This window comes from Hippopotamus amphibius, chromosome 15 (assembly GCF_030028045.1).
Source record: "Hippopotamus amphibius kiboko isolate mHipAmp2 chromosome 15, mHipAmp2.hap2, whole genome shotgun sequence".
Lineage (NCBI taxonomy): Eukaryota > Metazoa > Chordata > Mammalia > Artiodactyla > Hippopotamidae > Hippopotamus > Hippopotamus amphibius.
Window position 1 is genome coordinate 2554747 of NC_080200.1, and position 26151 is coordinate 2580897.

At 58.5% G+C, this 26151-nt stretch overlaps 3 protein-coding genes across 8 annotated transcripts; all 3 read right to left on the bottom strand.

Moving 5' to 3' along the window:
* Positions 1 to 4764: 4764 nt before the first annotated feature.
* On the bottom strand, positions 4765 to 6358 carry LOC130836129 (small integral membrane protein 24-like). The gene is made up of 3 exons (XM_057708113.1): positions 6280 to 6358; positions 6077 to 6188; positions 4765 to 5062 (listed from the first exon to the last, which is right to left on the bottom strand). Exons 1-3 carry the CDS (start codon positions 6356 to 6358, stop codon positions 4936 to 4938), a joined length of 318 nt encoding a protein of 105 aa, XP_057564096.1. The 3' UTR covers positions 4765 to 4935.
* Positions 6359 to 7690: 1332 nt separating this feature from the next.
* Positions 7691 to 12002, bottom strand: LOC130837324 (small integral membrane protein 24-like). Its single transcript, XM_057710163.1, has 4 exons — positions 10921 to 12002; positions 10293 to 10404; positions 9954 to 10031; positions 7691 to 8122 (listed from the first exon to the last, which is right to left on the bottom strand). Exons 1-4 carry the CDS (start codon positions 10985 to 10987, stop codon positions 7981 to 7983), a joined length of 399 nt encoding a protein of 132 aa, XP_057566146.1. The 5' UTR covers positions 10988 to 12002; the 3' UTR covers positions 7691 to 7980.
* A 171-nt stretch (positions 12003 to 12173) lies between these two features.
* DOHH (deoxyhypusine hydroxylase) lies at positions 12174 to 25429 on the bottom strand. 6 transcript variants are annotated; one of them, XM_057710158.1, is made up of 6 exons: positions 25347 to 25429; positions 21187 to 21506; positions 19100 to 19176; positions 17872 to 18112; positions 13023 to 13233; positions 12179 to 12871 (listed from the first exon to the last, which is right to left on the bottom strand). In XM_057710158.1, exons 2-6 carry the CDS (start codon positions 21458 to 21460, stop codon positions 12538 to 12540), a joined length of 1137 nt encoding a protein of 378 aa, XP_057566141.1. In that variant the 5' UTR covers positions 21461 to 21506; positions 25347 to 25429; the 3' UTR covers positions 12179 to 12537. The 6 variants fall into 6 exon arrangements, with proteins under 6 accessions (XP_057566145.1, XP_057566141.1, XP_057566142.1 ...); XM_057710159.1 differs by lacking the exon at positions 25347 to 25429 and adding an exon at positions 25181 to 25215; XM_057710156.1 differs by lacking the exon at positions 25347 to 25429 and adding an exon at positions 24725 to 24974.
* Between the last annotated feature and the right edge of the window lie 722 nt (positions 25430 to 26151).

A 26151-nucleotide genomic window follows, 5' to 3' on the forward strand; every position in this document is an offset into this window, starting at 1 on the left:
GCAGGCTGACCCAGTCCTATGTGACTGGGGGTGGGGGCGGGCAGGGACGGCGATCCGGGGTCCTCCGTGCCCAGGTCTGGAACCCAGGCTCTGGCTGAGTTCTGAGCCCAGATTCCCACCCTGCGCTAGACAATCAGACTGGAAAGGAACCCCAAAGGAGGCGGGGGGCGCTGCAGCTCCCTACGCAGGCTTTTCAGTCTCAGCATCCCCCTCCCTGCTCCGGAACTTTCTCTCTGCCCCCAGAGACAGCAGTGTTTCAGGAGCAAGCAGATCTGGCTGGACAGCGGCCAGTGAGGCTGGATCCCGGGGCCGGGAGCAACCGTCCAGCCCTCTGGAAGAGACAGCACACAGGACCCCCCCATTCCCCGCCCCGACCCCGGCTTCTCTGACGGTACTTCGACCTCCAGTGTAGGGCTATACTATACATTATATATATATGTATAATTTTGGAATTTTTTCTCATAATACAGATTATACAGTGGCTACTTTTTATTTTGGCCTGGATTCTCTCTCTGAGACCCTGGTTTTTAATTTTTTGTGTGTGTTTGGGCGGGGGGGAGGTTCCAGAGACCCATCCCCAAGTCCAGCCTCCTCTCCATCCTTCCATCTTTCCGTTTCTGCCGCTTTGGACACTTCCTGAGCGTCTCATCTCCAGACTGACACCGCCTCCCCCCGCCATCCATCTGCCCCTAAGTATTTCAGAGTGCGTGGGGTCCGAGCTGGCCCCGGAGGCCCACCCCCCCACCCCCCTCCCCGGGGCAAGGCAGGGAGACGGACCCAGAGCAATCCCAGCAGGACTTGTTGCCAGCGATACCAAAACAGACTTTTCCCAAGCAGTGCCTCACATGTCTGCTGGTGTGGCTTTGGGGTTCTCCTCCCCCACTCCCTGGGGGTCCCCCAGGCCTCAGGAAAGAGGAGGCGGGGTCCAACAGGAATACAGGGCTCCAGGAGAGGAAGGAAGTCCCTATAACCCCCAAGCTCCCACCCCCCCACAGCCCTTCCTTCACGCCACCTGGCTAGAAGGGGACCCACTGGAAAAGGGACAGAGCTACCCAGCCCCCCTCCAGTGGCGAGCCCCCAAAGCCCATTCCCCAAAATGCATAGACACCCCATCCTCCCATCTTGGGTCCCAGCCGGGCCCCCTGAAACCAAAGCCCCCCCAGATCCAGGGGTCCTGGCCCCTACCCCCAACTTGTCATCCTCCCACCCCCCCTAGGGCCACACATGGGGGCGGGACAAGCAGAGCGTCTGCCGGACAGAGCACGTGTGGTGGGGGGCGACCGAGAGAAGGGAGAGAAACCCGTTTTCCTCTCTGAATTTTCTTTCTGTCTTTTTTTTTTCTTTCTAACATTTTTGGTGGTGTTGCTGTTCATTTCCTTTTCCCTCTGAGATGTTTTTTGAGGGTTTTCCCCCCATTTTGTATTTTACCAATATTACCAGGATAGTTTACTCTGTTTCTCGCTTTCTGCTTGCCACACACCAGGTAAAACACACACACACACACACACACACACACCCATGCTCATGAACTCATGTGGGGAGAAGGTTCGGGCCGGGCCCACTGCCCACCTCCTCCACCCCCCTCCTCCTCCTCCTCCTCCCAAAGGCGGGGACGAGATGGGGGACAAGGGGACACCTGGACAGACCCAGGCCCATCTCCCTCACCCTTCGCCCTCACATCATACTCCAATCATAACCTTGTATATTACGCTGTCATTTCGGTTTCCGCGGACGCGCCTACCTAAGTACCATTTACAGAAAGTGACTCTGGCTGTTATTATTTTGTTTGTTTGTTTCCCTATGCAAAAAAAATGAAAAAATGAAAAAAAATGAAAAAAGGGGGGGTTCCATAAAAGATTCAATAAAAGGCAAAAAAAAAAAAAAAGAAAAAAAAAAGAAAAAAAATGTATAAAAATTAAACAAGCTATGCTTCAACTCTTCCTAGCTGTCTTGGGTCCTCCTTTCTGTGTTCTGTTTGGGCTGTTCTGCGTTCTGTTCCAAAGTGAAGGGAAAAGGCTGGAGGGGCAGGTGGCCTCAGGAAACCAGTCCCAGAATTCTCCCAGACTCTGATCAATAAATTCCACAGACATCTTCGGAGCAGCTGCTCCGCACCAGGCACAGGGAATTCCACCTCCTACCTGACTCCAAGGACTTAGCCTGGCATACAGTTGGTGCTCCATTATTGCACAGGATGCCTTCCCTCTTTTTTTTTTTTCCACCTAGCAAACTCCCATTCATTCAGCAAAGATTTCCTGAGTATCTGGGTACCAAGTACTGGGGACACAGTGGCGAACAAAACGCCCCCAGTGATCTGTCTTCGTGGCACTTACAGTTCCAAGTTGGGAAAACAAACAATAAAAATTAGTAAATGTCAGAGGAGGTTAAGTGCCAGGGAGACAAGTAAAGCAGAGTAAAGGATAGGAGATTCCACCTCCCATGAGGAAGTAACATTTAAGCAGAGATTTGAATAGAGGGAGGGAAACAGACCCCTAAAAATCTGGCAGAAGAGTTTTCCAGGCAGAGGGCACAGCCTGTGCAAAGGCCCTGGGGCAGGACTGTGCCCGGCTGTTGGAGGAACAGTGAGGAGGCTCGTGTGGCTGGAGCAGAGTGGGGGGGGTTAGGGTTGGGGAGAGAGAAGGAGGAGGGGAGGGCAGGTCTGCAGGACCTTGTGGGCCATGGGGAGGACTTGGGCTTTTACCCCACCAAGGAGGTGGGAGCCCGGGAGGGCTGTGCGCGCAAGAGGGACGGGACTTAAGTTGGTGCCAATACCTTCCCCTCCAGGAAGCCCTCCCCATCTGCCTGGGCAGAGCCCCAGCTAGCTCTTCCAGCACCCCAATCTCTCCCACCCCACCCGTAACCACTCAAAGCTGGCAGCATCCATGTCCAGCTCCCTCCCCGAAGCCACAGGGGCTCCTCAAAGCCTGGGGTCAGGGAAGCATCAAGGATGTGAGGGGCAGCGCGTCCCCTTCTTAGGCGGGGTGGGTCTCCAGTCCTGCCCCCCCATTCCAAGTCCCCCAGAGACCCCAAGATGTGCAGTCTCAGCTCTCCGCTGCACAGGCTCCTTCCATCCTACCCACGAGCCTCCCCGGGGGGGGCGTTTATACCCCCTTTCACTGACGGGGAAACTGAGGCACGAAGAGAGGGCAAAACGCACGGAGAGGGACCCCGGTGCCGAGCGCCGACGCTGACGCGCAGGAGCGCAGCCCCACGCCGCCGCCCAGTAACAGGCGCAGAAGACACACTGGTTGAGGGGCGGGAGGGGGGGTGGGCGCGATCCGAGGCCCCTCCAGGATGGACCCGTCCCGTGCCCCACCCCCAACCAGGGTGGGCTTCCTCTGCGCTCAGCGGCGAGGTTCTGGCAGCCCCTCGTGGGCGCACCTGGGACCTGGGCCCCGAAACCAGGCCCCGGGTGGAGGGGTGCGCGGACTGTCATCCCCACGGTCCGGCTCTCCCGGCGGGAGGAAAGGGGGGCTCTAGCAGGAGCTTCTTGGGTAAGGGGCTCATCTTGGTGGAGGGAGGGGGGGTTTCGGCTGGGATGGAGAGTCCAGCCGGGGGCTGGAGGTGCACCCCGGGGTCGGAGGGCAGCCGGGGTGGGGGCTCAGTCTGGCCTTTAATCTCAAGGAAAGCCTAGTGTTTTTCATCCCTTGGTCCCTGGGGTGAAGCAATTGTTGGCTTTGCAGGGCTGTCCCGGCACTGGCTCCCCACCAAATGCCATAAAAGGGGCAGACCTGCAGCAACCAGAAAACTCACCCCCGCCGCCACCCCCCCAAAAAGCCCCGCCCCCCCGCGGAAGGGGCGGAGCCCCGACAGACCCCACCTTCTCCTGCCCCCCCCCCCCCAACAGCGCCACCCGGCGGAAGCCCCAGACCACGCACAGAGGAGACGGCGGGGCAGAAAACTCCCGCCCTCCCCGAGCTGCCGTCGGAAAACACAGCCTCTTAACCTTCAGGAGCCCCCGAGTGTGAGGAGGGAGGCTCCTTTGCCCCGCCCCATCTTCACCATTTCAGCATAAAAAAGAGCTGACACTTATTAGGCGCCTTCGGGGTGCTGGGTTCCACGCTCAGGAGTGCTGTAGGCAGTATTTCGTTCAGTCGTCGCAACAACTTGTGAAGAATCTATTATCCTCCTCTTTTACAAGACAGGACACTTAAGCACAGAGAGGTTAAGTGACTTGCCCCGGCGTTACACAGCGAAGAACTGGGGACTCCAAGTGCTTCTCCTTCTCCATGACACCTCCCCACAAAGGAGTGCAGGACAGGAAGCGGGGGTGACGACGCGTCCCCCACCCCCCATTCCCTCCCTTGCACCCTCCTCCCAGCCCCTGGGAGTCCCAGCTTCCAGGACAGTGCCCTGAAACTCAGCCCATGGTGGGAGGAGCCCTCATCTCCCAGAAGACCGCCCTGCTCTGAGCCGGTTCAAAGTTCAGGAGCAGCAAACCCAGGCCAGGAGAGGGGCTGGGAGCCAAGTGCTTCCTACGGAGTCACTGAAGCAGGGCCTGGAAAGCTCTTGGAAGAGCTTGCACCTGAGCAAGAGGAGGGCCTGGCTTCTCTGATAGAATCCAAAGGGCAATAGAAACTGGAGGTGGGAGAAGGAGTCAGGCTCTGTGTCAGATGCCTGCGATGCAGACTGGGTAGAGATACGAGATAATGGGGGGTTTCGGGCAGGCGGGCGGCGCCTTGTCCGGGGTGCCCTCCAAGCTGGAGAAGAATCATCACACGGAGGCCAAGCTTGGGAAGGGGTATGGGATGACCAGGTAACACACAGAGAGCCCTCCAAGAGGGACCTGGGGCAGGTCCTGAGTCCTCTGCACTCAAGGGTGCTTTACACTGAATCCCAGATGCAGTCATCTCACTGGCCCCAGGACCAGTGACATGGGTTTGAGAAAAGCATTGAGGCATCCCTGGGGGCTGCCTGGAGGAGGTGACTGGGAAGCCTTCACGTGGAAGAGCTCGCCATTGCTTCGTGATTCGGAGGCCCCTCTTTCTCCTCCAATTCCAGCCCCCAGTCGTCCTCTCCCTCCTTCTCCTCCTTTCTCACAGTCTTTTCTTCCTTCTCTTTATCGCTGTGAAGATAAGAAGGGCCCAGATAACCCAAGTTAATAAGGACTGACAGTGTTCCGGGCCTCTCACAATTCTCACGTAACCTCTGAGTCCTGCAGGCACCCTTAGTCCCATGGTACGGAAGGGGACCACGAAGCTCAGGCAGCTTAGGGCACCGGCCCCATTTGAACACGAAAGAAATGCAGGAGCCCGTGCTCGAGCTGCACGAGCCCAAGCCATGCTCTTAACCTCTGGTCTCGCTGGCTTTCTGGGTTTCAAAACCATGGGTGAGTGGGTGGGCAGAGAGATGGGGGGATCGACCGACAGATGGGTGGATGGGTTCATGAGTGGATGGACGGACAGACGAATGGATGGACGTGTGGATGGGTGGTGGGAAGGTGGGTGGATGGATGGACGGACAGATAGAGGGATGAATGATGGAGGGAGGGGAGGAGAGAGAAAAGGAGGGAGACAGGGAGAGAGATGATGGATGGATGGATGATGGACGGTTGGAGGGAGGGAGCGATAGACGGGTGGATGGATAGCTAGATGGAGGGATAAATGGATGGGGTTGGCATCGGGGTGACAGACTTTACAGAACCCCCTCAAAAAAAGACTTTATAGACACCAATTGAAACACATATTAGGGATGGGGCTCTCTGTGAGGAAACCACCCTCGTTTTGCAGGTAGGTAGCCAGAAGAGAAGCCAGTGAGGTTATGTGAGGCCCCCATGCATTCTGAATCAAAGAATTACCCCCTGGTCCTGCCCGGCCTCCTTGGAGGATGCTCGGAGAGGGGAAGGGCTTAGAGAGGGGAGGGGCTCAGCATGGGGAGGAGCTTAGAGGGGTGGGACTCAGATGGGAGGGGCTTAGAGGGGCGGGACTCAGGGGAGGGACTCAGAGAGAGAAGGGGCTCGGAGGGGAGAGGCTTGGCACGGGGAGGGTCTTAGAGGGGCTGAACTCAAGAAGGGGAGGGGCTCAGAGGGGAGAGATTTAGAGATTTCAGGAGGGAGGGGCTCAGAAGGATGAGGACCCACCTGTCCCGGGACTCGCTGCACCAGATGGCATAGACCAAGGTGAGGACGAAGAGGAGGAAGAGGAAGGCCAGCGCAGCCCCCAGCCCCACCAGCCACGGCTTCCGCTGGGCCACTGCGGGCGGGAGCAAGGCGGGGTCAGTGGCCTGGCCGCCAGGTTGGGGCTCTCTTCCCCATCCCACTCCCACTGCCTCCCAAGGCCTTACAAGTTTGGGCCTGAACCAGCTGAGGGACCAGAGCTGTGAGAAGGGAGATGTGGCCGGCGGTCGTCCAGAATCTATCCATCCTGCTCTGTCTGTCCTCGCCCGTGTCCAGCAGGTTCTGGGGTTGCAGCCCCAGCCAAAGGAGGAAGTGGCCTGCCCAGGGCACCCCAGGGCAGGGTGTGGCCGGTGCCGCAGGAAGTCGGAGGTGGGGCCCCCTCACTGGGTGCCGGGCACCATGGGGAGGGGCTCAGGGTCCCAAGCATCCCAACCCCGGTCTCCCTGAGACCCATCCTGACCCTGTCACCCCCCACGGCCAGGGCCATGGGAGGGGAGGCTCAGGAAACGTGGGGAGCTCATTTCCTGAGCACCTACTATGTGCAATGGCTCTTGAGCCCTGGCACCTCCTTCAAGGCTCACACTCTGGTGGTCAGAACTCTTGTCCTCACGTTGCAGAAGAGGAGCCAACTCGAGGCTCAGAGAGGTCAGGCCACTTCCCGTTGGCCACACAGCATCCCAGAAGAACACAGTTCTCCCAGCTAGGAACACCCCCTACCCCAACCCTCTCCCTTCCGGGGACATGAACCTCCAAATGTGACCTTAGCCAGAGCCTGCAAACGCCCCACCCTTTGGGCAGCCTGGGCTTCCATCCCGGCTCTGCTAGCAACAGCCAGGGAGACCTGGGCCAGTGGCGTCCCTCTTTCTAAGTCTCAGTATTTTCAGCTGGGAAATGAGACTAATTGCAAACTGCCAGAGACAGACCGTAAGGATGCTAGGCGTTCAGGGCGCGCCTCTGTTAGGGAGATGCGTACATTTTTTTAATTTTATGGTTTTTCTGCCCCCTGGTGGACGATCCGGGGATATTCTCAGATGGAAACTCCCCGCCTACCGGGCTGGATCCTGCCAACCCCGGCTACCGGCTCCACAAGGGAGCCCTAAATGCCAGCCTTTGTCAAGGTTCTCGTTAGGAAACGGTTAACATCCAGGGCAAGGTCCAGAGCCCAGAAAGAGTGGGGAAGCAGGAAGGAGAGCGTCCTTGTCCCCTTCCAAGATCGTGCACGCAGGGGCCCTCCAAGACCCAGTTCCCAGAAACGGAGTCACCCGACCCAAAAACCTGGCGTGGGGGGAGCAAGGCTTTCCTAGGAGACGGCCCTCGGGGCTCAAAGTTCAGGGCTCAGGACAGCAGAATCAAGACTGCAGGGCATCTGGGCACCGTGGAGTTTGGTCTCCCACACCTGCCCCGGCCTTGCTCCAACCCCAAACGCTGTCTCCTCCGGGGAAACTGAGTCCCACGGGATGACAGGAGCCCTTCTGAAGGGCTCTTCTCCGAGAGGCAGCCCCTGCCCGATACTGGTCCTGAGGCTGAGTGGGAGGGAGGAGGTTCTGGCCGAGGGGAAAGAAATCAGGCCCTGGGTAGAAGTAGGTGGAGCCATGCAGCCGCGGGGGTTGGGGTTTTCTCAGTAACCAGGAATGCTCTTCAAATGCGAGAAGCATCACCAGGCAGAACAAATCATAACACATCTAGACCACGTAAGGCACAAAGAACCCTCCTTGAGGGGGGAGGGGGTCCCAAGCCTCTTCATTCAGGGCGCTGTACCCTCAACCCCAGATGGAGTCACTGCAAAGGCTTTGGATTCAGGTCATTGCTTCTAGGGTGTGGAGGGGGCATCTCTGGGGGGCTGCCTGGAGGAGGTGGCTGAGGAATCTTCACATGGCCGTCTTCTTGACATTGTCCTGGTACCTGGGCTCCTGTTTCTCCTCCAGCCCCAAGTTGCTCTCTCCTTCCTTCTCGGCCTTTTTCTCCTTCTTGGCCTTTTTCTCCCCTTTCTTCCCCTTCTTGTCTTCTTTACTGTAGGGATACAAAGGCCCCAGGCCACAATAAGAAACAGAGTCACTCGCCTTATGGTGAGTGCTTTACAAAAAGAATCTTTGTTGAATCTTCAAATCAGCCCTAAAAAGGCAGCCTTGTCATTTCCATTTCACAAAGGCAGAAATTATGGCTTAATTATCCCATGGAAGGATGGGTGGATGGGAGGAAGGAAGGATGGATGGATGGATGGATGGATGGATGGATGGATAGATGGATGGATGGGAGGGTGGATGGATGGATGGATGGGTGGATGGGTGGATGGGTGGATGGATGGATGGATGGATGGGAGTGTAGCTGGATGGATCGGTGGATGGGAGTGTAGCTGGATGGATGGGTGGATGGGTGGATTGATGGGTGGATGGGAGTGTAGCTGGATGGATCAGTGGAGAGATCAGGGAACTTACGTTTAGGAGAAATGGGTGAAAGGATGGGTGGGTGAGTGAGTGAGTAGGTGGATGTATTAGTAAGAAAATGAATGGATGGCTGAATAGGTGATGAGTAGATACGCAGTTAGGTGAATGGATAGTTGCATGGAGGAGTGAATAAGTTCATGGGAAGATGAGTGGATGAACTGGAGGAAGAAGAGAATGATGGACTGAGGGATGGGGGTGTAAGTGGGTGGATGAACGGCAGTGCAGGTGGGTGGATGGATCGGCAGGCTAATGGGTATGAATGATGGATGGTTGGAGGGTGAGACTGGGTAGGCAGATGGATGGATACATGTATAGGTGGATGGACAGGTGGGTGAGTGGTTGGATGTGTGGGTGGGTGGGTGGATGGATGGGAGGGTGGATGGATGGGAGGGTGGATGGATGGGAGAGTGGATGGATGGGTGGGTGGATGGATGGATGGGTGGGTGGGTGGGTGGATGGGAGGGTGGGTGGATGGATGGGTGGGTGGGTGGGTGGGTGGATGGGTGGATGGATGGGTGAATAGATGGGTGGATAGGTGGATGGATCGGTGGGTGGGTGGACGGATGAAGGAAGGAACAAGGCAAGGAGGAAACTACAAATTAGGAGCACCTGTGGGATCTGGAGCCTCCAGCACATCCTGGGACTAGGAATCACATTTTACTGGGGCTGAGCTGGGTCTTAGACAAAGCACAGCCTAGCCCACGCCTGTCCCTCACACATCTTGGGCTCAGCTGAGAATCTCCCAGCCAGGATAGTGTCCTCCAAACTCCTGAGCTCCTACTCCTGTCCCCACGCCTTTGCCCAAGTTGGGATCTTGCCCTGGGAGAGCCCCCAGCCCAGTCCTCATCCCTGAGCCAGGATCACGGGAGATGCTGAGCCCAGAAGAGACACCCACATCAAACCATGCACTTGCACACAGTCCCTACACAATCCCATACCACAGTCTTGTTCGACAGGTATTTATTAATACTGTGTGCCAGGGTCTGGCTGGACCCTGGGGACACAGTCAGGACCAAAGCTAAGTTCTGTTCACTTACTGGAAGCTCCTATCTAGTGTCGAGAAACTGGTAAATGACTAAGGTAATTTCAGCTGGTGATACACACAAAGAAAGATGCAAGGCTGTGGTGGGGGGGTCAGGAAGGCTGGTGGTCAGGGTGGGCTTCTGTGAGGTGGAAACATCTGAGCAGGAACTGAAGGAGAGAAGGAGACAGCCAGAAGATACGGGGAAAGGTAGAACGAACAGGAGGTGCAAAGGCCCTGGGGCAGGAACGTGCTTGAGGTGTTCAAGGACAGAAAGAGGTCATCTGTGCACACCCACCCATCCCCCCAAGGAGGGACCTCATGCAGACCCCCTGCCCACCCCCGCAGACACCTACACACGCTCACACGGCAGTACCTCAGTTCCACTTCCTCGTACAGGCTGGGATTTGGGTTGGGATGAGTTCTGAGTGCAGACTTCTCTTCATCCTCAGCTCTGCCGAAGAGATGGAGACGGAGGAGTGGGGGTGGGTAGAGGGTGGCGGGTGGGGACAGCCTCAGTGTCAGTTTCCCCCAGGCTGGGGGGACCCCAGGAAGCAAGAGGGGGTGCTGCCTGGCTGCCTAGGGCTGTGGGTGCAGGGGGAGCAGGGAAATGGGGAGACAAGGAAAGGCGCCAGAGGGGGTCATGAAGTGGGAGGGGGTGCCCAGCACTCTTGGGAGTGGGGAGGGGATGGAGGGTGGGGAGAGAGGCTCCCACCTGGCTTTGGAGCACCAGATGCGGTGGGCCAGCAGGAGGACAAAGACGATGAACAGGAACCCCACGACCGCAGCCAGGCCCACCAGCCAGGGTTTCAGGTGACGCTCTGAGACTGTCGGGAGGTAGGGGGATCGGGGACTCAGAACTGTGGAGGGTGGGGGCCCCCCAAAGCACAGGGAGAGAAGGGTGCAGGAAATGCTCAGACAGAGGAGTCTGGAAAGGGGCTGGGTTTCACAGGTGGTTTTGGTTTTGCTTTTTGGCCACTGCCCGGCTTGTGGGATCTTAGTTCCGCCATCAGGGATTGAACCCGGGTCCCAGGCTTTGAAAGCGTCAAGTCCTAACCACTGGACCACCGGGGAATTCCTTGAGAGGTGGGTTTTAGAGAAGGGGAAGGGGCTTTGAGAAGAGAGGCGCTCAGGGATGAGGTGGGAGGCTCAGAGGGAGTGGGGGGGGAGTTGGGGAGGAGGTCTCCATCTGGGGCCTGACCGCATTCCTCTTCTGCCTGCTCCCTCCTCACAGAGGCTTCGGTTTCTCATCAAATGCAGAGAAATGGGGAGATGAAAGCCTGTGTCCAAGTCCATCCCCACGAGGCATCCTCCCACCCCCGCCCCAGAGGTAGGAGCCCTACCCTGCTGGGCCTCAGCCGGCGACAGGAACAGGGCGCCGAGCAGGAGAAAGGTCTCCAGGGTCCCCATGGCCTGGAGGAGCCGGCACGCAGCGTGCTGGAGGGTGCAGTCCGCTCAGAGTCAGGGGAGGCCCTGCCTCGCCCCTGATAAGGGAGCAGGTGGACCTGGGGGCGGGGCAGGCCCAGACTCGAGCGCCCTTCCCTTTGCCCTAGCTGGTTGCCATCCCACCCCCTCTCTCCCCGCCTTCCAGGAGGGCAGACTCTGGACCTGGTGTAACAATTAACTCGGGCGTCCGGCCCCTCTGCCCTGCACCCGCCCAGGATCGCCAGCCTCAGGGTCCCCCAAGCTCCCCGCCACAGGGGCCGGGCCGAGACAGCCCTGAGCTTGCTTCCTGGCTCAGTGCTTTTACACATCATTACATTTCTTTCTCTGCACACACCATGAAATTTTGCCGCCTGCATTTTGCAGAGAAGCCAGGGAGGCCAGGAGCACCAGGCTGGGCAGAAATAGCCAGAACTGGGATGTGAACACGGGTCTCTCCCATCACCAGCTTATACTGAGCCCTGGGGACCCACAGCCAGCTCTGGGGCGAGCACAGGGCAGAAGGGGATGAGCCATGGTCCACCTCCAAACGCAGTTGCTGCCGTCCGGCCAGAGGACGGGGCTCCTGGGGCAGCCGATGACTCAGACGCCAGGCTCTCTGGCGTGTCAACCTTGATCCTCAGGTTGATTAGATAGGGGGCCCTGCCCGGGCGAAGGGGGACCCCACCCCAGCTGCCACGGGACAGCCACGGCCCAGGCGCATGGCAGAAAGGCCGGGGTGGGGAGGCCTGGACTTTCTCTGGGCCTGAGACGTCCCCCGGGCTCCTGGGGACTGGGGGGACACCAGCATCCCTGCCCATGCACGTGGGAGGTGCCTGTGCAATCCCTTCCTGAGGTCTGACCACGGCTGTGGTGCACGAGGACCACTCAGTAGAGCCCAGGAGAAGCCCAGCTGGACCAGCCAGGCAGGCACATGCGAAGCTCCTACTGTGTGCCCCGGCCCGTGCAAAGCTCAGGAGGGAAGAAAGCTCCCGTCCTCCCGGAGCTCTAGGGCCAGTTAAGAAGTCAGGACCCCCGGAGATAGACCAATCAGAGCCCGGAATGAGGTGGGAGGTGGGGGGGGGGGGGATGAGAAGATTCGGAGGTGGAGGAACCCCGGTTGGAGCAAGCTTCTGTTTTCCGAGGCAGGTTGCTGGGACGGCCTCTTTCCACAAAAAAGTTCTCTCTGCTCCGACCGAGTCATTTCTGGGCTGCGTGCCTCTGTTTCCCCATCTGATAAATGGCTGTGATAAATCCTACCTCGGGGGATATAACGAGATAATATTAACACAAGGAAAGGGGGTGTTTAGCCCACAACAGCAGGCACATTCGAAGCTCTAGCTGAGGGTTGGCCACTACTATCGTTATTATTATTATTTTTAATCTTAGTGTTTTTTGGTTTACAGGTTGCCCAGGGCTTGGCGGAGGCCAGGCGGGCTTAGGCTCTGGGACTATGGAGGAAGCAGAAATAAGTCAGTGTCCAACCACTGGAGCCCTCCAGCCACGAAAGAGAATGTTCTCTGTCCAGACAGCGCAGATCAGGGGTGAAAGGGCTCCAAACGGGCACAAGTCTGGTTGACAAAACCGCCAAAGGGACTGGAACCAGCTTCTGGGCGGGAGGGCAGGGCCCGGCTCAGCCCAGCTTCCAGAAGGAGCTTTGGACCGGTGGGTCTTTGAAGGGGATGGAGGGGCGGTGGGGGGCCCGGGCGGGGGCTTCTGCGGGGGCCCCCTCGCCGCCCCCGCCGGCATCCTCGTTCCCCTGCCAGGCCAGCGCCAGCTGCAGGTCCAGCTCTTCCAGATCCTCGCCCTCGAGGCCCTCGGGCAGCTCCCGGGGCGCATCCTCCTGGTCCGGCTTCGGGCCGAAAGCCCAGTCTGCGGCAGGAGGCTGGTGAGGAGCGCCCCTGGGCCCGGCCACCCTCCCCCCGCGCCTCCCTGGCTCGGAGAGGCCCTGGGATCCACACACCCCCCCTCCCGGAGTGGCCCAGCCCTGGCCCAGCCAGGTTCGTGGTGGGTAGCGGCTCACCTGCCAGGTCGTGAGCGAGGTCCTTGATGAGATGCCCGACGATGGCATAGGCCACGGCCACCACCAGGAGCGCAGCCAGCAGCAGGTACAGCACATACCTGGGCAGGCGGATGCTGTCCAGCGGCGGCGGGCGGTACTCCTCGTAGAGTGGCGAGGCCGGGCTCCAGCCCTCCATCCCCTCCTCGACCGCCAGCCCTGGCATGGCCGACACCTGGCGCAGGAGAAGCCCGGAGGTGACCCACGGGGCGGAAGTATTAAGCAGCTTTGGGTAAGAGGATTGGGGCTCGCCCACGGCCGCCATCTGCCTGCATGGATCACATCGCAAATCACTTCCGCCCACCGGCCCCCTCCCTCGCTCAGCTCCAGCCACGCCAGATGCTACCCTGCGCGTCCATCCCCACCTCGGGGCCTTTGCACAGGCTGCTCCCGCTTCTGGGAAAACCCTTGCTATCGTGCAGCTGATGTTCCAGATGGAGTGACAGACTCTGAGAAATGCGTAACCCCAGAGGAAATGATGTGTTAGAAAGCGAAGAGTGGTTTGAGGGTGCGGTAGGGGAAGACCATGGTCTAAGGGGTGGGACAGCTAGGAGGGAAGGTAGTTTACAAGAGAGCAGCCAAGGCCATGTTCAGAGGACATTTCAGCAGAGACCAAGAGGAGAAAGGTACCAGCCATGGCAGTACCAGGGGGAAGAGCTTTATTTGGTGCAAAGGCTCTGGGGCAGGACCGTGCTGGGCTTGTGAGATGGGATCTGACTCGGGTGCTCACAGGCGCCCTCCAGTGGCTTCTCTGGGGAGGACAGACCATGGGGGTGAGGGTCCGACCTGACTCGGGTGCTCATAGGCGCCCTCCGGTGGCTGCTGCGGGGAAAACAGACTGTGGCTGAGGGTGTGAGCCAGGGATTGGGTGGAAGGATTGCTCTGGTCCAGTTGGGCAATAACGATGCTGGACCAGGTGGAGGCAGAGGCTTGGGGGTGGGGGGCGGGGCAGAGCTGGGGTAGATTTTAAACTGATCAAACCCTGGTGTTTGCAGGCTGCGCACCTGGAAAGACGGAGTTTCCATTTCCTTGTGGGAGGAGACACTTTGGGCGATAACATGAGGAATTCTAAGGTTTCTAAGGAATTTCTAAGGAAATTTCGAGGAATTTCTAAGGAAAACTAAGCATCTAAGGATGCTAAGTTTGGGATGCCTCATCAGTATCTAAGTGGAGATGTCCAGACTGGACTCCGAGGCAGGAGCTCAGAGGAGGCCCCAGGCTGGAGTCAGGACTGTGGACGTCATTGAGACACAGACGAGGTTCGAGCCCCAAGAGTGGATGAGGCCACCTGGGTGGGGCATGGGTGCGGCCGGAGGACCCAGACCTGGGCTAATGAGGGAGAGGAAGGGGAGATGGAGGCGGGTCCCCTGAGAATTTCCCAGGAGCAGGGGCTCTGGCCGGATCAGAGACTGCTGAGACGGGGAGAGGGCAGAGTGAGATGTGACCCCCAGATCTGGATACTGGGAGGTCACCTGTGGGCAAAGGCGGTTCTGGGGATGGGAGGGGCAGTCCTAGTTGGCAAAGGTTTGAGAGCGAAGGGAGAGAAATAGGAACTGGTGAGGGTCTGAGCTTACAGGGGCAAGAGCTGGAAGGCACGGGGTCAGGAATGGCTGGGGGGGGGGGTGTTTTTCCGTTTTTAAGAAATTACAGCCTGTCTATGCTGATGGGTAAAGAGGGAAAACTGGAGAAGGGAGAAAGGCTGAAGTGATGGCCAAGTGGGCCAGAGGGCTGGGGGTCCAGGGGACAAATGGGGGAGGAGGCCAGCAGCCAGCGCCAAAGATGACGCTAAGTAACAAGAGATCTCAGTGGTCTTGGTCCCTGGCAGGGAGCTCCCAGAACCGTGTGATTTCCTGAGTGATGGGGGCGCGGGGAGCCTCGTGTGTCGTTTGTTAGCCCCTTTCCACCACACCCGCGTGTATGCTAATGAGGGCAGGGGCGGGGCAGCTTTGGGATGGGAGCTGGTGGCCAGGCTAATGGACCCTGGGACTACAGGGATGGAAAGTCTGGCCCCAGCCCCCAGGGAGAGGAGAGGGGCTGGGAACTGAGCTAACTGCCAATGGGCAATGAGCTACCAAATCATGCCCACGTGACGTAACCTCCATAAAAACCCTACAGGAAGGGGCTTGGAGAGCTTCCGGGCGGGTGAAAGCATCCACACAAAACTCCACAGGGACGGAAGCTTCTGTGCTTGGGACCCTCTGGACCTCGTGCCTCTTCATGTGACTGTTCATCTGCCTTCTTTACGATAAACAGGTAAGTAAAGTGCTTTCCTGAGTTCTGTGAGCCATGCTTGCAAATCACCACATACGAAGAGGGGGTGGTGGGAACCCCAATTTATAACCAGTTGGTCAAAAGTATGGGAGGTCCACACTTGTGCCTGGCGTTTGAAGTGGGGGCAGCCCTGCAGGACTGAGCCCTGAAACTGGAGGGTCTGCGTTGACTCAGGGTAGAACGTGTCAGAACTGAATTGAATTGTAGGACGCCCAGCTGATATCCACAGAGAAATGGAGAATTACTTAGTGTGGAAAAAGCGTCACATGTGAAACTAGGTTCTCTTTTAACACCTATTATACAGAGCAGGAACTGGTCTGCTTCAGACTGCATGAGGAGGAAGTAGGGGAGGTGGGATGGGAATGCACAGCCCGGGCTCTTAGTCATACCACTAAACCCCTTCCCCTATGCCCCCAATAGGGGTGGGTGAGGATGAGGTTTGGAGAGGGCCAGGCTGAAGGGCTGTTTCCCCTCAATCCCCTTGGAGGGGGCTGGCTGGGCAGATTTTACCCCTGGGAACTGATGTAAAACAGGGACACAGGCTTGTGTTGGGGCAGCGCAGATCCCAGAGCTGAGCTCTCCCAATGCCCCAGCCCCCCTCACGCGGGAGATGTTCCTTTAGAGTAGCCCATGCTCACCCCAGAGGCCCCGCAGCACACACACTCTGAGAGTCACTGCTTGGCAAAAATAATTTAATAGTCCATTTGAGCAGTGTCCTGGGACCTGCTTGTCCCTCCCCAAGCCCTGGGCTCCAGCCCAGGTCACCCCATCCAGGGACCACCTCCCCAGCCCAAGGACAGCTCTCTGACACCCCCCAGGCCCGAAGGGACCGGGTTTCGCACAGCACTTTTTCCTGCACCCCCTCATTCCTAGAGAAGCTGGGCCACAGCACCCCAACCCCTCAAAGCGCAGCCCCGTCCCTGCACCCCCTAGATCCCCCTCCCACGTCCACACTGCAGCCCTGCGCTCAGCGGGAGGCAGACGAGACCTCAGCCTGGCCCCCGGCGGGCCTGCAATCGCCTCGGGGGTCAAGATACAAAAGCAGCCGGGTTCACTCCAACACGGTTTATGCGCCGCGGAGGAGACAGCGCGTGCGCCCTAGGAGCGCAGCTGCTCCAGCCCGTCCGCGTACTGGAAGGCCGACCCCGTCTCGTACTCGTACATGTCCAGGGCCACCTCGCAGCTCTCGCGCACCACGCGCTCGGGGTCGGCCGCGTGGGCCCGCAGGGCGGCCAGGCAGGCGGGCCGGGCGATGGCCCCCAGGGCCTCGGCGCACTCGTGCCGCACCATGGGGTTCTCGGCGGGCCGCGCCAGGGCCGCCGCCAGCTGGGGCACGGCTGCCTCGTGCTGCAGCTGGCCCAGCACGTAGCCGATCTCGTGGCGGAAGAGGGCGCTGCCGCAGCGCAGGCCTGCGGGGGAGAGGGGGAAGGCGCTGAGGGCGCCATCGGGACGGGAGGGGGCCTGGGGCGGGGCGGCCGGGGGACAGAAAGGGCCGAGAGGGGTGGAAAGAGGGTCCCCATCCCCGTCCCAGCCCTGGTGCTCAGAGGGAGGACCCGGAGCCACGGGTCAGGAGAAGCAGGGAGGGTCCAGCTCGGCCCTGGGAACTCCGCCCTCCCTCCCTCCCCACTCCCCACGCGGGACTGGACGTGGCCTCCCCCTGGACCTCTGAACTCTGCGCGGTCCTCACACCACCCAGTGCCATTCGCAGGAATGTTGTGCGTTTGCGCTTCTGGGGATGCTTCCATAAAACCCCACACACGACAGGCTCATTAGTGATGCTGAGGGTCCCAGGCCTTTCGCCCTCCGCAGCCACACAGGCCACGCTTCTCCTGATGGGGACCCGCGGCGGGGCCGGGAGTGAGCTGCCTACGATCTCGGATGCCTCTTTTGAGGCAGAGCTGGAGTTTGAGGGCCCCAGGCCCTCGCAGCAGCATCCAGGACAAACCCACCACCCGCCCCCTCTGTGCTCCCGCCCGGCATCCCCTGGGTCGCGGGTCACAGTGACGGCTGGGCATCTCCTCTGCCAACAGGAAGCTCCGAGAGGGCAGAGGGGGCCTGAGTGCTCTGTGGACCAGAAGCAGACCACCTCGGGCATGGGGGGGGGGGGTTTCCCCAAGTCCCCTCCTCTTTTCAGGTGGGGGAACCACAGCCCCCTGGGCCTGCGCAGGGCTCCCTGCAGAGCTGGGATGAAAATGACACAAGTAAAGATAACAGGGCCTCTGGGGACGTCTCCGGTGGTCCAGTGGTTAAGACTCCGCACTTCCCATGCAGGGGGCGCGGGTTCGATCCCTGGCAGGGAACTACGATCCCGCATGCCACGCGGCGTGGCCGAAAGAGTAAAAATTAACAAAAAATCCCAACTCTGCTGCTCAGACGGCTGTGCGATCTTGGGCAAGTCTCTCTGCCTCTCTGGGCCTGGGTTTCCTCCACAGAGAAGCGGGGGTAAGACGTGTACCCACCCCAGGATGCACGCGCCGTGGGCTACTCTGCTCCTCCGTACCCAGATGTGGCCTGTGCCCCTCCCCAAGGGGCCCCTCCTCACCCTCGGCCAGCGCCAGGGCAGCCTCCTCGCCGCCCGCGTCGCGCAGGGCGAACATGGCTCGGTATCGCTCGAAGAGCGGCCGGGCCTCGTCCAGCAGCGCCTCCCGCAGCCGCCCCACGTCCCGCTCCTCGGCGGGCGGGGCCGGGTCCACGGAGAGGTAGGGCCCCCGCGCCCCCGGCTCCCCGCCGCGCTGCCGCAGCCACTCCAGCCGCTGCACGGCCAGCTGGCACGTCTCAGCCACCTGCAGGGACGGGGCACACAGGCGGCCGCTGGGGATGGGGGGGTGGACGTGCCGGGCCCTCCCCCAGCCCCCGGGGCTCCCGGTTCAGCAGGGGCGGAGCCGACAGACACAGGACCAACTGATCCTTCCAGACTGCAGACAAACCAGAGGGGCTGCTGGGATTGGGGGCAGAGGGCCAGGAGGGGCTCGCTTGGAGGTGACAGCAGAACCACGACTCTTTAGGCACAGAGTAGCTTAACAGATAATAGATAATAGTTAATAGATAAATAACTGTGGCCCCTCCACACACGGGATCATCCCTCAGCCACGAAAAGGAGAGAAGCCCCGACACGCTACCACGTGGAGGGACGCTGAGGACACGAGGCTCAGGGAGAGGAGCAGACACAGGAGGACACACAGGGTGTGACTCCACGGACGGGAAACGTCCGGAACAGGCAGCTCCACAGACACAGAGAGTGGGTTCCTGGTTGTCAGGGGCTGGGGAGGGGCCGGGGAGTGACTGCTGATGGAGGCGGGGTTTCCTTTTGGGGCATGGAATGTTCTGGAATTAGACAGTGGTGATGGTTGTACAACTCTGTGGATGTACTAAAAGCCACACAAGTGTACACTTTCAAAGGGTGGATATTATGGTATGTGACAGATCTCAATAAAGCTGTTATTTAAAGAAAAAAGAAGGAAGGAGGGAGGCAGCACGGAGAGCCTGGATGAAGCTAGGTGGACCCAGGCGGCAGAGGTGGAGAAGTGGGTGGGTTGGGAGATCACCCACGGGTGGAGAGACCGCCTGTTAGAGGCAGGGAGAGAGGGGAGAAGGGGACAGGGCCGGCTGAGCAGGGTGGGCATTACGTGTGAATCAAGAGTTCAGTTTTGCCCAGTGGGGCAGGGGTCCTCTCTCGGCAACCCTGGGCCAGGCGGTTACCCTGGCGACACAACACAGAGTCTGAGGTTGGTTCCTGGACCCGGGAGAGGGAGGGGGTGGGGCGGTGTTACCTCGATGACAGGGTCGGTGGAGTACTGCTTCAGGATCTCCAGCACCTCCGGGTTCCCGATGGCCCCCAGGGCCTCCCCTGAGAAGAACAGGGCAGAGAGCTCATGCCGGTTGGCTGGGAAACACCCCGGAGGCCTCCCAGCATGGCTGGTGCTAACCAGCTCCCCCCTCTCCTTCGTGCTCCCTCCCCACCACTCTGCCTGTATCCTGCGGGGCCGCCCCAGCCACTGAGGTTTGGAGCTAGAGCTGGTCCAGCCCCGAAGCTGCGCCCATTAGAGTCCCTTCCCCAGAAATCCGAGGTCTCTAGACCCGGGCTCCAAACCCACCCCCGGCCACACCTACAGAGCTCGTGGCCTAGAGGGGAGACTGAGACATACATGTTGTTACGACCTGGGGACACAAGTGGCCTGGAGCCAAGAATATTCGGCTGAGTCGAGCCCCTCAGGGAGAGTCCTTAAAGCCTGGAGGAAGGGACGTCCTAGGTGGTGCAGTGGTTAAGAATCCACCTGCTGATGCGGGGGACACGGGTTCGAGCCCTGGTACAGGAAGATCCCACATGCTGCAGAGCAACTAAGGCCTTGCACCACAACTATTGAGCCCATGTGCCGCAACTACTGAAGCCCTTGTACCTAGAGCCTGTGCTCCGCAACAAGAGAAGCCACGGCAATGAGGAGCCCACGCACCACAATGAAGAGTAGCCCCCGCTCGCTGCAACTAGAGAAAGCCCGTGTGTAGCAACAAAGACCCAACACAACAAAGAAAGGAAGGAAGGAAGGAAATTAAAAAAACAAAACAAAACCTGGAGGAGATCTTTAGGCTGCAGTGTGGGCAAGGAGGGTGAGCAGACTGGCACCATCCTGCCTCAGGGCCTTTGTACAGGCTATGTCCGCTCCCTGGAGTGTCTTTCCCTAGACATCTACCTAGGTAACTCCCTTACTTCCCTCTGGATCTCTGTCCACCAATTAAAAGGGGCAACACTGGATTTCCCTGGTGGTCCAGTGGTTAAGAGTCTGCGCTTCAAATGCAGGGGGCAGAGGTTCAGTCCCTGGCTGGGGACCTAGGATCCCACATGCCCCATGGCGAAGCCAAACACAAAAAAGGCAACACCTCCGCACCCGTGGCATCCGCATCCCGTCCCCTGCTTTATTTTTCTCCTTAGCACTTACGTAAGTGTTTCCACCATAACACGACTGGGTGTTCTACAAAATCACACACTCAAAATAGCAGCCTTTATGGGACAGGTGAGGATTGGGGTCGAACATTCTTTGTAAGGTGAGTTCCAACAGGACCAGTGATTGGGATCCTGAGAGGTCCTGGGGGCAGCCTGGCCTAGCAGGAGGTTATCTCGGGGAATATTAAAAAGGCCTGGAAGCAATCAAATGGAAACACAGCTCCCCCTCCCCTGGCTATCGGTCAATGAGCTCACTGGATATACAAACACGGCCTCAGCAGCAGACCCGCCGGGGATATTCCTCTCCCATTTTGCCATCTGAGTCCCTTGTGAGAACAGGGCCTGGCGCACAGCAGGAGCTCCATAAACACGCGGCCAGTGACTGGAGTGAATGAGCGACCTCAGGGGTGGACCATCCGTGGCCACCGTACGTCTTTGTATGAGCGAAGAGCGGTTCTCCCGTTTTTAAATGTCTTTTTAAAAATCAAAAGGATCACATATCATGACGCGTGAGAGCGATGTGAGATTCAAATCTCGGGGCCAGGACTTCCCTGGAGGTCCAGTGTTAAAGACTCCGCCTTCCAATGCAGGGGACGCGGGTTCGACCCCTGGTCGGGGTACTAAGATCCCACATGCTGCGGGGCAGGTAAGCCTGTATGCCACAACTACTGAGCACGGGCGCCACAACTAGAGAACCTGCATGCCGCAACTAAAACCCTACACAGCCAAAATAAAACCAAAACCCAAAACAAAACAAACCAAAAACACAAATCTCGGGGCCCACAAAGTTGGACAGGCCGGGGGCCACGCCCATCCATTGACTGGGGTCTAGGATGGCTCTTACAGGGCAGTGGCAGCGTTGAGACCGGGACGGAGACGGTCGGAAGCAGCCTGGGGTAGCCCACGCCCGCCGCTCACCTGCCTCGTGGCGCACCATGGGCTCCTGGCGGGTGTCGCGCAGCACGTCCAGCAGCACGGGGATGGCCCGCGGGTCCTGCATCTGGCCCAGGCAGTAGGCCAGCTCGTGCTTCAGCAGGGCTGAGTCATCACCGAAGGCCCGGCTGATCCAGGCGATGGCAGCTGGGCCCCCGAGGCCGCGCAGCGTGAACAGCGCCCGGAAGCGCGCCTGCAGGGGCTTCCCGGGGTCCACCAGCGTCTGCCCCACCGCCTCCACCTCCTGCTCCGTCACCATGGCCGCTGGGCTCCGGCTAAATGCGGGGACTGGTGGGCTCCAGAACCTGCGGCGGAAAACCGAGAGGCCAAGTGAGAGGCGCCCTTCCCCGCTCGCTGACTTGTTCATTTCAGAGTTAGGACCTTGGCGGTGGGGCTGGTTTCCTCACCACTGACCAGCCTGGGCATCTGGGCTGAAAGCCCGGCTCCGGCCCTGCCTACTTGCTGTGTGGCCTTCCCTAAGGTACCTTCCCTCTCTGAGCCTCTGGCCTATACACAAAGTCCCCTACATACCAACGCGTCCCGTTCCCAGAGCGCGTTCGCAAGTCCAACAAAGTTCGCCTAGGTACCCAACTAACACAATCGGCTACGTAGTACTCTACTGTAACAGGTTTATACGACTTTCCACACAAATAATACATAAGAAACAGACACAAACAACAAAGAAAACTGAGAAGTTTCTCCGTCTCCGCCAGCACTTTTCCAGGCGTCTTTGATGTAACTGTCGACATCATTGGCACAGCTGACGTTACATGTTCTTGTTCTTTAGAATCGTGCTGATGGCTGAACGATTCACGTTACTAGAACGAGTGACGTCTACCATCTTTCCGCCCCGCTCCACTCTCTCAGTTATTTTCACTTCGTGGCTCTCGCCTGGCGGTTCTTGGCAGGACCAGCTACCTCCCCGCTGCTTTAACGCTTGCTTCTGGACATCCTGGGCTTGAAATAAACACTGTTCTACTGTACCCTGTACAGTCCTGTGCAGTAAAGGGCACAAAAGCACAACCACTTGTAGAGGATGCACGCACGTGACAATGTGCACCAGACATGTGAACTAACACGTGATCGGATGTGCGAACACATGTTCGCATCTTTGAAAGTTCTGTATGTAGGGGACTTCCTGTCCATGGGCTATGATCTCTGCTGGTCTGCTCTCCACACAGCAGCCAGAGGGACTTGGGTGGCTGGTGCCCAAGATGGCCCTCCATGACCCCCACCCCCTGGTAAGCGTGCCCTGTGCGGCCCCCTCCCATACCGAGTAGGGCTGACCTGGGTGAATAACAGGATATGGGAGAAATGGCAGTGTGCCTTATGAGGGTCAGAAGAGACACGGTGGCCTCCTCCTTGCTGGCTCTAGCAGAAGCCCGCAGCCGTACTGTGTGGAGGTTCAACCAGCCTCAGGTAGGGGCCCACACAGTGGGGAACTGAGACCTCCTGCCAGCAGCCAGGTGAGAGCAGCTCCTCCAGCCTTCAGATGATACAGCCCCGGCCAGTGTCTGCACTGCAACCTCACGAGAGATCAGAGCCACAACCACCGGCTAAACCAGGCCCAGATCCCTGGCCCACAGAAACTGTGGGAGGTAGTGTATACTACTGTGTACAGCTACTAAGTATGGGGTGATTTGTTACAAAGCACAGGTAACTGATACAAGAATCCTTTCAGTATATAAACTGGACACTGTGACTCCCTCACAAAATCCTCCTATGGGCCTCATGACTTCAAACTCCTCTACCGCCCCAAAGGAACCTGCACAACCTGCTCCCATCACCCCCCTACCCTCCTCCCTCTCTCCCCCTCACTCATTCTGCTCCAACAAACAGGCCTCCACACCGTTCCTCCAACACAGCAGGCACGGTCCTGCCCCGGGGCCTTTGCACAGGATAGTCTCGCCCTCAGGAACACTCTCCCCCAAATGCCCCCATGCTCGCTCTCTTATTGCCTTGGGTCGCAAATGCCACCTCCTCCGGGAAGCCTTCCCTGATCCTGGTCTTGTTCTGCCATATCTTCCCTGGAAGCACTTACCAACAAGAGCTATCATGTTTGAGGTTTCAGTTTAGCTGCTTATGGTCAGTCTAACCCCTCACTAGAATACGAGAACTCAGAAGGCGGGGACTGAGTGTCTCTTAGTCACCACCGTACTCCCAGTACACAATTCCTCAGTAAGAACAATGACCACAACAGGAACAGCAGCTGACATTTACACAGGATGTGCTACGTGCCCTTTACACTCATGAACTCATTCCGTCCTCGCCATAACCCTTTGAGACAAGCACCGTGACTGTCGCCCTCTTGCAGGAGAGGCCACACAAGCCCAGAGAGGTGATCACTTGCCTAGGAACCGCGTGAGGCGTTATAAACCCAGGCGGCTGGGCTCCAGAGTCAAGCTCTAAACCACAGACGCTGTGTTGAATAGATGAATTGAGATGAAAGGACACGGGGGACTTCCCTGATGGCACAGTGGTTAAGACTCCGTGCTCCCAATGCAGGGGGCCCTGGGTTCAATCCCTAGTCAGAGAACTAGACCCTGAACGTATGCCACAACTAAGGAGCCCATGTACTGCAATTAAGACCCAGCACAACCAAATAAATAAATATTAAAAATAAAAAAGAGATGAAAGGACACAGCTGAGGCGGGGAGAAGGGTCCCACCTCTCCAACCTCCAGACTAATGAGGACGCTTCGTGAACCTGACAAGCAGCCTGTGGCTCCCAGAGGAGTCGGCAGGGCCGACCGGGTATGGTGAGGAAGGTGAAGCTGTCTGAGCACAGGTGACCATCAAAGGAGGTGACATTCAAAAGAGGGGTCATCAGAAACCCCAGAGGCCAGGGGAGAGCGAGCTGGCAAGGGTTAGGGACCATCGAGACCCGACTCTCTGTTCTACACAGGTGAGCTGTGACCTGTCTGGGGTCACACTGCAAGTCAAGTGCAGACAGGACCCAGGTCTCCTGAATCGCGGTCTGTGCAGGGCCTCCCTCAAGACACAAAGGAGAGACACCCACTATTTTGTTGGCTGTTGTGTCCCCAAGACCCAGCACAGCGACTGTCGCCATGGCAGCAGACAATAAATATTGTGGAACGAATTGACCATGCACTGCCTGCCAGGCACGGTACTGAGCGCTTTATACACAGTATAAATCTGTATCGTCTGTAAAATGGGTGTAAGGGGCACACGGACATCACACAGCTGCCGTGAACGGAATTACACTCAAAGAGCACTTAGTACCACCGCTGGTACTTAGTAGGCACTTGATAAACCACAACTGGTATTAAACATTTCCACAGAGAGCCCAACACCCCTCTCTGTGCTCAGGAGGTCAAGGAGGGGGTACAGCTAGCCACCTGGATGCCAGCTACTCATACCTTAGGCCCATTTTTCAGTGGGAACCGAGACAAAGGTATGGACGCGGGGATGAGGGGATCAGCCCCCAAGCAAGGCAGAATCTGGGAATCCGCTCACCCCTGCGAAGGTGTGTCTTAGAGACAGACACGAAGAACTACTCCCACCTCAGAGAGGGGTCGCCCCGACCCCTCGGGGCAGCTCGCGGGATCTCCCGGCGACTGCCGGCTCCCCGAAGCTCCCTGGATGAGACTCCCAGGAGCTGGATGTTCCTAGGTCTGTTTATGTGGATCCCCCAGTACTGGATCCCTCACAGGCTGGTTCTCCCAGAACCCCGAGAAAGGGGTCGCCCAACACGGGACCCCCGCCCCACGCGCTGACTTTTCAGCGAAGAGCACCCGGGAGACAGAGTCTCCAGATCTCGGGGCGGGGGGAAGAGCTCGCCGGGACCTGTCAGAAGGAGGCCCTTCGACACCCCCCTCCCCAGCCAAAGAATCCCAGAGCCGGGACCCCTAACGAGGCGTCCTCTCCGTTCCCCACAGCCGCCAAAACCTCGCAGCGAGCTCCCCGATCAGAGGACCTACCGGCCCGGCCCGCTCCCGCCGCTGCCACCCCCGCCTCACCAACCGCGACGCTCCTAGAGCGCTCTGGGGGCCGCCATCTTGCCGCCCACGTGACCGAGCCGGACGGCACCAACGCAGCCCCGGGGGGGGGAACCCACGCAAAGGCTCCACAGCGCGAGGAGGCCCGGGAGCGCGAGTTAGCACCGGTGCCATAGCTCACGCTCACCCGTCAGGCGGAGTCTAAGGGCATTTCTCAGGGAAAGGGAAGGGGCACTTCCATCTTTTCCCCGAAAGAGATTTTCTCCGGCCTCCCCACCCGGTACGACGAATGGAAATGGTTTGTGCCGCTTCAGCCCGGAGGTGGGGCCGGCTAGCGACAGAGCATGCGTGGTGTTCCCGGGGCGTGGTCAATTTTCAGGGCGTGGCCAAGGACTCGCGTGGAGAGACGCGAGATGGGGAGGGATGGAAAAAAAGAACTTGGCCCCGTCGTTCATTCTTTTATGTATTTACTCATTTAACGAATAGTTTACGGGCGCAGAGCACAAGACGGCCTGCAGCCCTTGCCCTCGTCAACCTCGCAGTCTGGTTGTCTGAAGGAGAGAGACAGTAATAGGATAAGTAAAAAACCGCAAGCTAAAGAGGAAAAATAGTCAAGGCGGTGCGTGTATGGGGTGTACAGTTTTAGGAAGGACTTGGCTTTACTCTGACAAAATGAGAAGCCACTGGAGTATCTTAATCAGGGAAATGACATGCCCTGACTGTTAACAGGATCCGGCTGGTGAATAGAAAACAGGCGGGGCGGCGCCGGCGGAGGGAAGTATTCAGATACTGGGTTAATTCTGAAGGTGGAGCAAACGGGATTTGTGGCTGGATTGGATATGGAATTTGGAAGGAAGAGTTCTGTTAAGGATAAAGACGAGGTTTTTCACACGTAGGAAGGATGGAGCGACCATGAGCCATTAGCCTCCCCATCTAGCCATCCAGAGTCCTGTTAACTCTACCTCTAAAATAGAAGCGGAATTCAGTCACTT